Below are 12,299 nucleotides of genomic sequence, written 5' to 3' on the forward strand. Positions count from 1 at the left end.
GTGGCCAGGTGACAGGTCACATGATTGTGTGTAAATCCCCACAGCAGAGAGAGCCGGGACTGTGAGAGCTGGCGGGATGGAGAGCGGCGGGCACCGAGCGCTGCTCCTACTGCTGCTGCTGGGCGGACTGCACCGGGGCTCCGCCTGCGGCCCGGAGGTGAGATGGCAGGGTCACCGGGCGGCTGCAGAGCGGTGGAGTGGGGATGTTGTGTAACCGCGCAGTACAGGGAGGTGCGGGGAGCCAGGATACAGGAAACAGCGGAGATGATGAGGATGTGATGACCGGGGAGCGGGCTCTGGGGGGGGCTCCGGTAGCGACCGTAGAATGGGATCTGGGGGGGGCTCCGGTAGCGACCGGGGAGCGGGATCTGGGGGGAGGCTCCGGTAGCGACCGGGGAGCGGGATCTGGGGGGAGGCTCCGGTAGCGACCGGGGAGCGGGATCTGGGGGGAGGCTCCGGTAGCGACCGGGGAGCGGGATCTGGGGGGAGGCTCCGGTAGCGACCGGGGAGCGGGATCTGGGGGAGGCTCCGGTAGCGACCGGGATCTGGGGGGAGGCTCCGGTAGCGACCGGGATCTGGGGGGAGGCTCCGGTAGCGACCGGGATCTGGGGGGAGGCTCCGGTAGCGACCGGGATCTGGGGGGAGGCTCCGGTAGCGACCGGGATCTGGGGGGAGGCTCCGGTAGCGACCGGGATCTGGGGGGAGGCTCCGGTAGCGACCGGGATCTGGGGGGAGGCTCCGGTAGCGACCGGGATCTGGGGGGAGGCTCCGGTAGCGACCGGGATCTGGGGGGAGGCTCCTTGGTGGCGACTGCGGAACGGGATCCGGGGGGAGGCTCCTTGGTGGCGACCGCGGAACGGGATCCGGGGGGAGGCTCCTTGGCGGCGACCCGCGGAACGGGATCCGGGGGGAGGCTCCTTGGCGGCGACCGCGGAACGGGATCCGGGGGGAGGCTCCTTGGCGGCGACCGCGGAACGGGATCCGGGGGGAGGCTCCTTGGCGGCGACCGCGGAACGGGATCCGGGGGGAGGCTCCTTGTCGCGGAACGGGATCCGGGGGGAGGCTCCTTGGCGGCGACCGCGGAACGGGATCCGGGGGGAGGCTCCTTGGCGGCGACCGCGGAGCGGGATTCGGGGGGAGGCCCCCCGGCGGCGACCGCGGAGCGGGATCCGGGGGGAGGCCCCCTGGCGGCGATCCGCGGAGCGGGATCCGGGGGGAGGCCCCCCGGCGGCGACCCGCGGAGCGGGATCCTGGGGGGAGGCCCCCCGGCGGCGACCGCGGAGCGGGATCCGGGGGGAGGCCCCCCGGCGGCGACCGCGGAGCGGGATCCGGGGGGAGGCCCCCCGGCGGCGACCGCGGAGCGGGATCCGGGGGGAGGCCCCCCGGCGGCGAACCGCGGAGCGGGATCCGGGGGGAGGCCCCCCGGCGGGCGACCAGCGGAGCGGGATCCGGGGGGGAGGCCCCCCGGCGGCGACCGCGGAGCGGGATCCGGGGGGAGGGCCCCCCCGGCGGCGACCGCGGAGCGGGATCCGGGGGGAGGCCCCCCGGCGGCGACCGCGGAAGGGCTGGTAGGTTGCGTGGGGGGGATCTGGTGGAGGGTCCGGTGAGGTGGAAGGGAGGGATATAGTGGTCAGTTCTATGATGTGGGACCATAGAACTGTCATGTACTGGTATTGCTGCCAGGCTCCTGAGTGCCCCTTCCTACCCCTACAGACGTGTCCTGCGGCCCGCGAGGACCTCCTCAATGTGCACCTCATCCCTCACACACACAATGATGTTGGATGGCTGAAGACGTTGGATCAGTATTACTACGGAGGTGAGACCCTTCGAGTGATGACCCCAGTAGGACCCCTGACACCCCCCCCCCCCCCCCCCCCCCCCCCTCTGCAGCAGCTCTTCCTCTTTTCTGTATCTCACAAGTTTAAGATATGTCACAAGATAAGTAATTACAAGACCCGGAGATGTGAAACGGGGTGATCAGCAAAAGGGGAAGTATCATCCCTTCTATCATTACTTCCCCTCTACCAGGGGATTCCATCTGAGGAGGAAAAACCCCTGAAGACACAAACCGGGTGACAAAAATAATAGTGCTGCTATTACAGCTCCAACAGGGGGCGTCACTCAGCTTTTGCAGATTTTAATGGGCGAGGCTTGCTCCTAATGTAGCTGTCCACACCCCGAAATCCAAAAACACTGTGAAAAATGTGAATAAAAAGGATGTAGTGATCGTATTCAGAGTAGGACACAGATGAGGGGGGAGGGGAGGGGGACGTTGTCACATATCATTTTTTTTTTAATTAACTCCTTCAGAAACTGATGGCAGCAACACATCTCACAAAAGTTGTGCCAGGGCCGAGTCCACCATTGTGTAGCATCATCTCTTCTGGGAAGTGAGGAGACCAATTGCTGGAGTTGTTGGGAGAGGAATGTTGTCCCATTCTTGTCTGATGGAGGATTCTAGCAGCTCATCAGTTCTGGGTCTTCTGGTTTCATAATGCACCAAATGTTTGCTCTTGGTGAATGGTCTGGACTGCCGGCGGCCGGTTCACCACCGAACTCTTCTGTGAAGCCATGCTGCTGTGATGGATGCAGTATGTGGTTTAGCATCGTCTTGCTGAAATATGCAAGGTCTTCCCTGATAGAGATGTTGTCTGGATGGAGCACATGATGTTCTACAACCTCCATATACTGCTCAGCATTGATAATGTAAGCTGCCCGTGCCATAGGCACTAATGCCACCCCATACCATCAGACATGCAGGCTAGTGAACTGTGCGCTGATAACAAGCTAGATGGTTAATCTCCTCTGGAGTCCGAAGGACACGGCATCTGTGGTTTCCAAAAAGAATTTCAAATTTTGATTCATCTGACCAAAGAAGAGTTGTCAATTTTGCCTCAGCCCATTTTACACGATCTTTGGCCCAGAGAAGACGCCGGCTTTTCTGGATTGCGTTGATATATGGCTTCTTCTCCGTATGATACAGCTTTAGTTTGTGGATTGTACGGCAAACCGTGTTCACAAGGATTTCTGTGCACATGAATTTCTCCAGATTCTCGGCCTCTTTTGATGCTATTTTGTACTGTAGATGGTCGGATGTTCAAATCTTTGCAATTTAACATTGAGGAACATTTTTCTGAAGTTGTTCCACAATGTTTAGATGCAGTTTCTCACAGATTGGTGAACCTCTGGCCATCTTTGCTTCTGAGAGACTCTGCCTCTCTAACATGCTCTTCCTATAGACAGTCATGTGACTTAGTAGAGCATTGACTGTCCTGCTGTTTTTTCATTAGTCCCACTTACTACCTTTTTGTTACTTGTGTCCCAACTTTTGTGAGATGTGTTGCTGCCATCTCTAAATGAGTTGGATTTTGTTAAAGTGAAATGGAACAATGTCTCCCCCCCCCCCCCCTCCCCTCCCCTCCCCCGCTAGGTGTTCTATATTCTACTCCTGAATAAAATATGGTTATATGAGATTTCCAAACAGAGTTTTGTTTTTTTTCAATGGACACTGATTTACATTTTATACAGCGTCCCAACATTTTTGGAATTGGGGGCGTAGATACAGGACCTGTATGGCAGATTTGCCGTTCTATATCTTGCAGGACGTAATGACATTCAGCATGCGGGGGTGCAGTATATTCTGGATTCGGTTGTTGCTCAGCTGCTTGCGGACCCAAGGAGGCGATTTATCTACGTGGAGAGCGCGTTTTTTTGGCGCTGGTGGCAGGAGCAAGAGGAGTCTGTGCAGAGAGATGTCACTCAGCTTATACAGGAAGGTGAGCAATAAGGGGCGCTGGGAGTTGCAATCTGCGCTTATGATGATGACCGTTTTCTGCTAAACCTTAGGTCGATTGGAGTTTATCAATGGAGGTTGGACCATGAACGATGAAGGGGCTACGCATTACAGTTCAATTATTGACCAGATGACCCTCGGCTTACAGTTCTTACAGTCTACGTTTGGTGAATGTGGTAGACCCCGTGTGGCTTGGCACATCGATCCCTTTGGGCATTCCAGAGAACAAGCTCTGCTCTTTGCTCAGGTACTTTAATAAAATTTTATAGTATTTCTGCCTATGTGTAAGATTAGAACTACTATAATACTGCCCCCTATGTACAAGAATATAACTACTATAATACTGCCCCCTATGTACAAGAATATAACTACTATAATACTGCCCCCTATGTACAAGAATATAACTACTATAATACTGCCCCCTATGTACAAGAATATAACTACTATAATACTGCCCCCTATGTACAAGAATATAACTACTATAATACTGCCCCCTATGTACAAGAATATAACTACTATAATACTGCCCCCTATGTACAAGAATATAACTACTATAATACTGCCCCCTATGTACAAGAATATAACTACTCTAATACTGCCCCCTATGTACAAGAATATAACTACTATAATACTGCCCCCTATGTACAAGAATATAACTACTATAATACTGCCCCCTATGTGCAAGAATATAACTACTATAATACTGCCCCCTATGTGCAAGAATATAACTACTATAATACTGCCCCCTATGTACAAGAATATAACTACTATAATACAGCCCCCTATGTACAAGAATATAACTACTATAATACTGCCCTCTATGCGCAAGAATATAACTACTATAATGCTGCCCTCTATGCGCAAGAATATAACTACTATAATACTGCCCCCTATGTACAAGAATATAACTACTATAATACTGCCTCCTATGTACAAGAATATAACTACTATAATGCTGTCCTCTATGTACAAGAATATAACTACTATAATACTGCCCCTATGTACAAGAATATAACTACTATAATACTGCCCCCTATATACAAGAATATAACTACTATAATACTGCCCCCTATGTACAAGAATATAACTACTATAATACTGCCCCTATGTACAAGAATATAACTACTATAATACTGCCCCCTATGTACAAGAATATAACTACTCTAATACTGCCCCCTATGTCCAAGAATATAACTACTATAATACTGTCCCTATGTACAAGAATATAACTACTGTAATACTGCCCCCTATGTACAAGAATATAACTACTGTAATACTGCTCCTATGTACAAGAATATAACTACTATAATACTGCCCTCTATGCGCAAGAATATAACTACTATAATACTGCCCCCTATTGTACAAGAATATAACTACTCTAATACTGCCCCCTATTGTACAAGAATATAACTACTCTAATACTGCCCCCTATGTCCAAGAATATAACTACTATAATACTGCCCCCTACTGGTATATTTGTTAGCACTCTGTTGTGTAAGTGAAGTAAATGTCATAGATCTGATACCCTCCCTCGCTATCTGGCAGATGGGATATGATGGCTTGTTCTTCGGACGGTTAGATTACCAGGATAAAGCGAATCGTGAGGCCAATAAACGGATGGAGATGATCTGGAGGGGCAGTGATGACCTGGCTGCGCCCACCGCTGACCTATTCACTGGTCAGTCACATGATGGATATTACGTTCAGTGTTATATAGTAAATATCGGCCCCTCTTCTCTGGGAAGTGTTAACACACTTTTCCTCCAGCGTTCTGTGGTTTACATCGGACTGTAGTTACGAGCTGATATGCAGCGCCCTCTTATCTATCAGCCACAAGATGGTTATCCAGTTACTGGATTTTTGGGCCTATAAAACGGTGTTTTTAGAAGGAAAATCTTGCCTAAAGCACTCTGCTGATCATAAGCTCCATATTTGGGTCAGTGAAACAAGTTTTGTGGTCTTTGGCCCTCTGGAGTCTCGTGTTTCTGTTTTCCCTTAGACAGCAATGGGGCTGGAACTGGTTGTCTGCTGAGGAGCGACGAGTTGTGTTAGTTGGATCACCAGCCATGGACGTCATCAGAACAATTCTTGACCACTCTTCCTTTCGGGGATGAGTTGTTTCTGTCCACAGAACTCCCCTTTTTGCTTTTTGTTTTTCCTCGATTGCGCCATTCTTGCTAAATGATGTGGCCGCAGCAGGTACTTCTCTCATGGCTGCTTTTGCCCCGGACCCTCTGCCTCAGTTGTCTGCCTTTGGAAAGGCCGGAGTGACTGGAGAGTGGTCGCTGCGTGAGAGAACCCCACTCAGTTGGCAGTGACATCCTGGCCCCGGCTAATTAGCACCGATGATCGGCCTCGGTGGAAGTCGCTGTAATCACTGTATTTTCCCTTTTAATGTGAATTCACAACCACCGATTCATGGAAAACGTGTCATGTGACTTTATGCTGCACTCCGGAGTCATTGATCTAACTTTCATACAGAGAAGCGCCAATCGTGAGATTGCCGGGGCATCTAAAAAAGTGACCATTCATGGTTTGGCCATTAGGGAGATTGGATACTCATGGCTTAGTCCTCCCTATCTCTGGCTTCACCATCATCCCCAGTGTCTTGAAGACTAGATTTTTGGACTGCCCGCTCTGCAGTCACTCTGGCCTCTGGAAAGGCAGACTGAGGCAGAGGGTCCCAGGCAAGAGCAACCAGGAGAGAAGCTCCTGCCACGACCACCTAACCTCCCCAACTCCCCTTACCCGCTGGTCAGACCCCTCGGAGCTCTGCCATGTGTGGAGCTTATTGCCATCAGCGCTGGAGTCAGAAGGAGCAGTCCATCTCTGGTCCAGGGTCAGCTCTCCTGGTGAGTGACCTCTACCACACTCCAGGAGGACCTGAGGCTGATCCTCAGATCTCTAGCGGGTTCATTGTTTGAGGGGAGCAGTATGGCGGGTCCATTCTAAGGGAGGATATTCCACCTGCTCTTGGATTACTGCAGAAGTTGACAGCTGGTCCGCTTGTATAAGTTTTAGTGCCAGCAGACTCTAGACTCCCTCTACAGAATATCTGCAGAGGAGGACACAAAAGGGAGGGAAAGTGTATCACTATCTGGCTCTATAAAGGCCCTGAAAACAAATTGGGGAACACTTCCAGAATTATTCGCTAACCCCAGCTGACTCGATCCCACTGTCTGGCCCACCGAGCCCAGCCTACTCTACAGTGAGCTTGTTGACTCAACAAAGTCAGGATTTAGACACTTTTGATCTTCCCGTGCTCCTTCTGATGAAAGCCACTTCTCAGGCTTAATTGCCCACAGCAGCTATGGACTTTGCAGATCACATAGTGATCTGGATTATGGTTTTCTCCAGCAGGTTTCGGGGTATTTTGTAGCTTTCAAATTGTATAGTGTGCACACGTCATCGAGCAGATCAGACACAAGCTATCAATCTCATATCCAAAATGGCTCTCTGGTCAGAAACACCCAGACAGCCCCTTTTATTGTAAAAACATACAATGGGCGTGCAACAGGTTACATCAGTAACATATGGGATTCTCATTTGTCGGATCATATAGAATCTCCCACCTCTCTGCCCACCCTTCTCCAAGTGTTGATGTGGCGTGGACTTTGTCCTAGCTGAAGTCATTTCTGTGTGTGTGTCAACTCATTATTTAACTAGATTATGTGTGGGGAGTGGAAGAGGGCTAGGTAAACACTCAAGTGTTGAACACAGATATACATAGAACAATATGACCCTTAACTCTTAGAGGCTCTTGTGCAATTCTATGTACTCAGCTAACATTACATCACATATCTATTACCTGCCATTGTCTAGCAAATACCATGAGGAGATTGTGTGGCCATCAACCTCCACAGAGCTAAAAGTCATTACAATAGCATAATACATTTGGTTTATACAAATCGATAGACATTTTATACTAACTAATCATCATGTCTATCACAATAGTAGACCTTGGTCACCGACTGGATGATCGGGAACACAAGGCTGACAACATCATTGATTCCATGGAGGTAGATAGAAGTTGTATTGAGGAGTTAGTCTAGGCTGGACTTGATGGAAGCTTAATCCGAAGACCCTGAAAACTGATCCTGACACTCCAATTTACTCATCTGGGGTCTCTCGGAGACAAGGACTGCTTGAAAAGAAACGGCACTTACTCTGTTTTCTGCACTCGTCCCCAACGTGGGCCAGAATTCTCTACGAATCAACAGAATTTGCCGGGCCTATCCAGCTCTAGAGTGCCCAGATCTCTGCGTACTCCATAGCTGGGGGTCTGCCACCCTACTATAGGTGTAACTTGACCCTGATCCACGCATGTAGGCCGATGTCTAGGCTGGCGCTCACCACTGCTTGCAGGCAGGTAGATCCAACCTCTGAAGATGGTCATCTGATCATGTTTGCATTCTTCCAGGCGTCCTGCCCAATGGGTACAACCCTCCCAAAGGCTTCTGCTGGGATCAGTTGTGCGCGGATCAACCAATTATGGATGATCCACGGCTGGAGGACAATAATGTGGACGCCATTTTACAGCTGTTCTTGAAGACTGTGGCCACACAGGTACTATATCATGCTCCGCACTGTGTATACCGGTCATGCAGGCGTATAGTAGTGTTCAGTAATGACTATTGATACCTCCCCTTAGGCAAGCAAGTATCGCTCCAATCATATCGTTATGACCATGGGGTCAGATTTCCATTATGAGAACGCCATCCTGTGGTATAAGAACATGGACAAACTCATTAGTCTGGTCAATGCTCAGGTGATTATTATGACCCTTGCGCCATGTAGAAAGTCATCAGGATGTCTTCACTGACTTGTCTTCTGCATTTTCCTTAGCAAGTGAATGGAAGCAAAGTGAATGTGATTTACTCTACACCGAGCTGCTACCTAACAGCACTAAACAGAGCCAACCTGAGCTGGTGAGTCCGGGAACGGCACACAGGGGGGTATATATAGTACATGGGGTATTAATCTAGGAGACCTCTCATTGAGCTTAGAGACACCAATACTTGCCTCAAGGAGGGAGCAGTCAGCTTATATGGCGGGTAGTTGACCCATCCAAATGTTGTGTCTTGGCTGTTGCAGCGATTGTGATGATCTTATATTAGAGATTTCTTACATTAAGGCTTACCTTTAATAATCCCAAGCTGTGGATGTGTAGACTTCTCCGTTAAATGTTCCCTATGGGCGTTATATCTCACTAGACTCCCACCGTCTCTCGTTTCAGGCCAATGAAGATGGACGATTTCTTCCCCTATGCGGACGGCCAACACATGTTCTGGACAGGATACTTCACCAGCCGGCCGGGCTTCAAGCGCTACGAGAGGCTCAGCAACAACTTCCTGCAGGTAAGATTCAGTTTACAGGGGATGGGGAGACGTCACCCGCCGGAGGTCTGAGCAACAGTCGTAACGTCATTTCTGTAACAATCAGGCCTGCAACCAGCTGGAGGCTTTAACCGGAGCAGCGGCAACACACGGACCGTACGGGACCAGCAGCAGCCTAACACTAAGTGAGAGTCTTGAAACCCCCACCTGAACCCTGATCTTCTTATTACAGTAACCCGGCTCCTGAGCCCCTTATTACCCCTGTAACCTCTTATTACACTAACCCAGCCCCTGAGCCCCTTATTACCCTGTAACATCTTATTACACTAACCCAGCCCCTGAGCCCCTTATTACCCTGTAACATCTTATTATAGTAACCCGGCTCCTGAGCCTCTTATTACAGTAACCCCACTCCTGAGCCTCTTATTACCCCTGTAACATCTTATTACAGTAACCCGGCTCCTGAGCCTCTTACTACCCCTGTAACATCTTATTACAGTAACCCGGCTCCTGAGCTTCTTATTACCCTGTAACATCTTATTACAGTAACCCGGCTCCTGAGCCTCTTACTACCCCTGTAACATCTTATTACAGTAACCCGGCTCCTGAGCTTCTTATTACCCTGTAACATCTTATTACAGTAACCCAGCTCCTGAGCTTATTACCCTGTAACATCTTATTACAGTAACCCGACTCCTGAGCCTCTTATTACCCTGTAACCTCTTATTACTGTAACCCGGCTCCTGAGCTTCTTATTACCCCTGTAACCTCTTATTACACTAACCCGGCTCCTGAGCCCCTTATTACCCTGTAACATCTTATTACAGTAACCCGGCTCCTGAGCCCCGTATTACCCCTGTAACATCTTATTACAGTAACCCGGCTCCTGAGCCCCTTATTACCCCTGTAACATCTTATTACAGTAACCCGGCTCCTGAGCCTCTTATTACCCTGTAACATCTTATTACAGTAACCCGGCTCCTGACCCTCTTATTACCCCTGTAACATCTTATTACAGTAACCCGGCTCCTGAGCCCCTTATTACCTCTGTAACATCATATTACAGTAACCTGGCTCCTGAGCCTCTTATTACCCCTGTAACATCATATTACAGTAACCCGACTCCTGAGCCCCTTATTACCCCTGTAACATCTTATTACAGTAACCCGGCTCCTGAGCCTCTTATTACCCCTGTAACATCTTATTACAGTAACCCGGCTCCTGGGCCCCTTATTACCCTGTAACATCTTATTACCGTAACCCGGCTCCTGAGCCCCTTATTACCCTGTAACATCTTATTACAGTAACCTGGCCCCTGAGCCTCTTATTACCCCTGTAACATCTTATTACAGTAACCCGGCTCCTGAGCCTCTTATTACCCCTGTAACATCTTATTACAGTAACCCGGCTCCTGAGCCTCTTATTACCCTGTAGCATCTTATTACAGTAACCCGGCTCCTGAGCCCCTTATTACCCCTGTAACATCTTATTACAGTAACCCGGCTCCTGAGCCTCTTATTACCCTGTAACCTCTTACTACAGTAACCCGGCTCCTGAGTCTCCTATTACCCCTGTAACCTCTTATTACAGTAACCCGGCTCCTGAGCCTCTTATTACCCCAGTAACATCTTATTACAGTAACCCTGCTCCTGAGTCCCTTATTACCCTGTAACCTCTTATTACAGTAACCCGGCTCCTGAGTCTCCTATTACCCCTGTAACCTCTTATTACAGTAACCGAGCTGCTGCTGTTCATTACTTATCTATATTTCAGGACGTGCCATGGGTGTTGCGCAGCACCATGACGCTGTCACTGGAACAGCGAAGCAGCATGTGAATGATGACTACACCTTGCGGCTGTATAAGGGCTGGGAGACGTGCCAGGTAACCTCACCCAAAATATGAAATGGAATATACAGCAGGTTTCAGGATGTTGAGCTCTTAAATATTTAAAGGGGACTTTCTTACGTAATTCTAGTTTGGTGGGGAGACTTTGAGCTCAAATTCTAAAAAGGGAGGGGGGACGCCATATTGTGTAAGTTATTCTAAATCGGTTCCTCTCGGTATGATATAACACCATGATGTCTATGGACTCTATCGACTGGTTCCGTAGTACACACAGGGACGTACACCAGGGGTGCATTCATTGTATCCTGGTACCCGGCCCCGTGTCCTCCCTATAGCTTGTCCCATTTATGTCTTGCAGGTTGTGATCAGGAACGCTCTCTCCAGTCTGTCAGGGAGCAAGGAAAGCTTCACATTTTGCAATTTGCTGAACATTAGTGTGTGCCCAGCCACCGAGGCAGCTAAAAGTGTAAGTCCGTCATCTGCCTCCCTGCTTGGATACCGTTCTCCTCACTGCAACATCCAGTTTTAATTTTAAGACTTAAAGCTATGTTGTCAGGCTCCGCCCCTCAGACTCCACATGTTGTCAGGCTCCGCCCCTCAGACGGCACATGTTGTCAGGCTCCGCCCCTCAGACGGCACATGTTGTCAGGCTCCGCCCCTCAGACCCCGCACTATAGGCACTACACAGTGTATCGCGTCTACCTGGATATTTTTTTCTTTTTAATTCATCAGCAATTCCGATTATTCTCAGCAGATAGTGTTCAGTTATCCCAGCATTCCCTGCTGCCCTAATGACTACACAAATTTTGGTGACTTACACTGAAGTGTAGTCTTTACACCTGGTACTGTACAGTCATCTGATGTAGGGGGTACAGGATAAGTGCAGTACAGGATAAGTACTGTATGTACACAGTGACTCCACCAGCAGAATAGTGAGTGCAGCTCTGGAGTATAATACACGATGTCACTCAGAATCAGTGCAGGATAAGTAATGTATGTACACAGTGACTCCACCAGCAGAATAGTGAGTGCAGCTCTGGAGTATAATACAGGATGTAACTCAGGATCAGTACAGGATAAGTAATGTATGTACACAGTGACTCCAGCAGCAGAATAGTGAGTGCAGCTCTGGAGTATAATACAGGATGTAACTCAGGAGCAGTACAGGATAAGTAATGTATGTACACAGTGACTCCACCAGCAGAATAGTGAGTGCAGCTCTGGAGTATAATACAGGATGTAACTCAGGATCAGTACAGGATAAGTACTGTATGTACACAGTGACTCCACCAGCAGAATAGTGAGTGCAGCTCTGGAGTATAA

At 49.5% G+C, this 12,299-nt stretch overlaps 1 protein-coding gene across 1 annotated transcript in view; it reads left to right on the top strand.

Annotated features, from left to right (window-relative positions):
- MAN2B1 (mannosidase alpha class 2B member 1) overlaps positions 1-12,299 on the top strand; it is a 23,249-nt gene continuing 10,950 nt past the window's right edge. The window contains exons 1-12 of the mRNA XM_066593702.1: positions 1-157; positions 1,714-1,816; positions 3,603-3,776; positions 3,847-4,040; positions 5,339-5,471; positions 8,214-8,359; positions 8,445-8,561; positions 8,639-8,721; positions 9,030-9,150; positions 9,236-9,314; positions 10,903-11,012; positions 11,335-11,442. Of these exons, the coding sequence (XP_066449799.1) occupies positions 77-157; positions 1,714-1,816; positions 3,603-3,776; positions 3,847-4,040; positions 5,339-5,471; positions 8,214-8,359; positions 8,445-8,561; positions 8,639-8,721; positions 9,030-9,150; positions 9,236-9,314; positions 10,903-11,012; positions 11,335-11,442 (1,449 nt within the window). The 5' untranslated portion in view covers positions 1-76. The remainder of the gene's footprint in view (positions 158-1,713; positions 1,817-3,602; positions 3,777-3,846; positions 4,041-5,338; positions 5,472-8,213; positions 8,360-8,444; positions 8,562-8,638; positions 8,722-9,029; positions 9,151-9,235; positions 9,315-10,902; positions 11,013-11,334; positions 11,443-12,299) is intronic.

This window comes from Eleutherodactylus coqui, chromosome 2, assembly GCF_035609145.1.
Source record: "Eleutherodactylus coqui strain aEleCoq1 chromosome 2, aEleCoq1.hap1, whole genome shotgun sequence".
Lineage (NCBI taxonomy): Eukaryota > Metazoa > Chordata > Amphibia > Anura > Eleutherodactylidae > Eleutherodactylus > Eleutherodactylus coqui.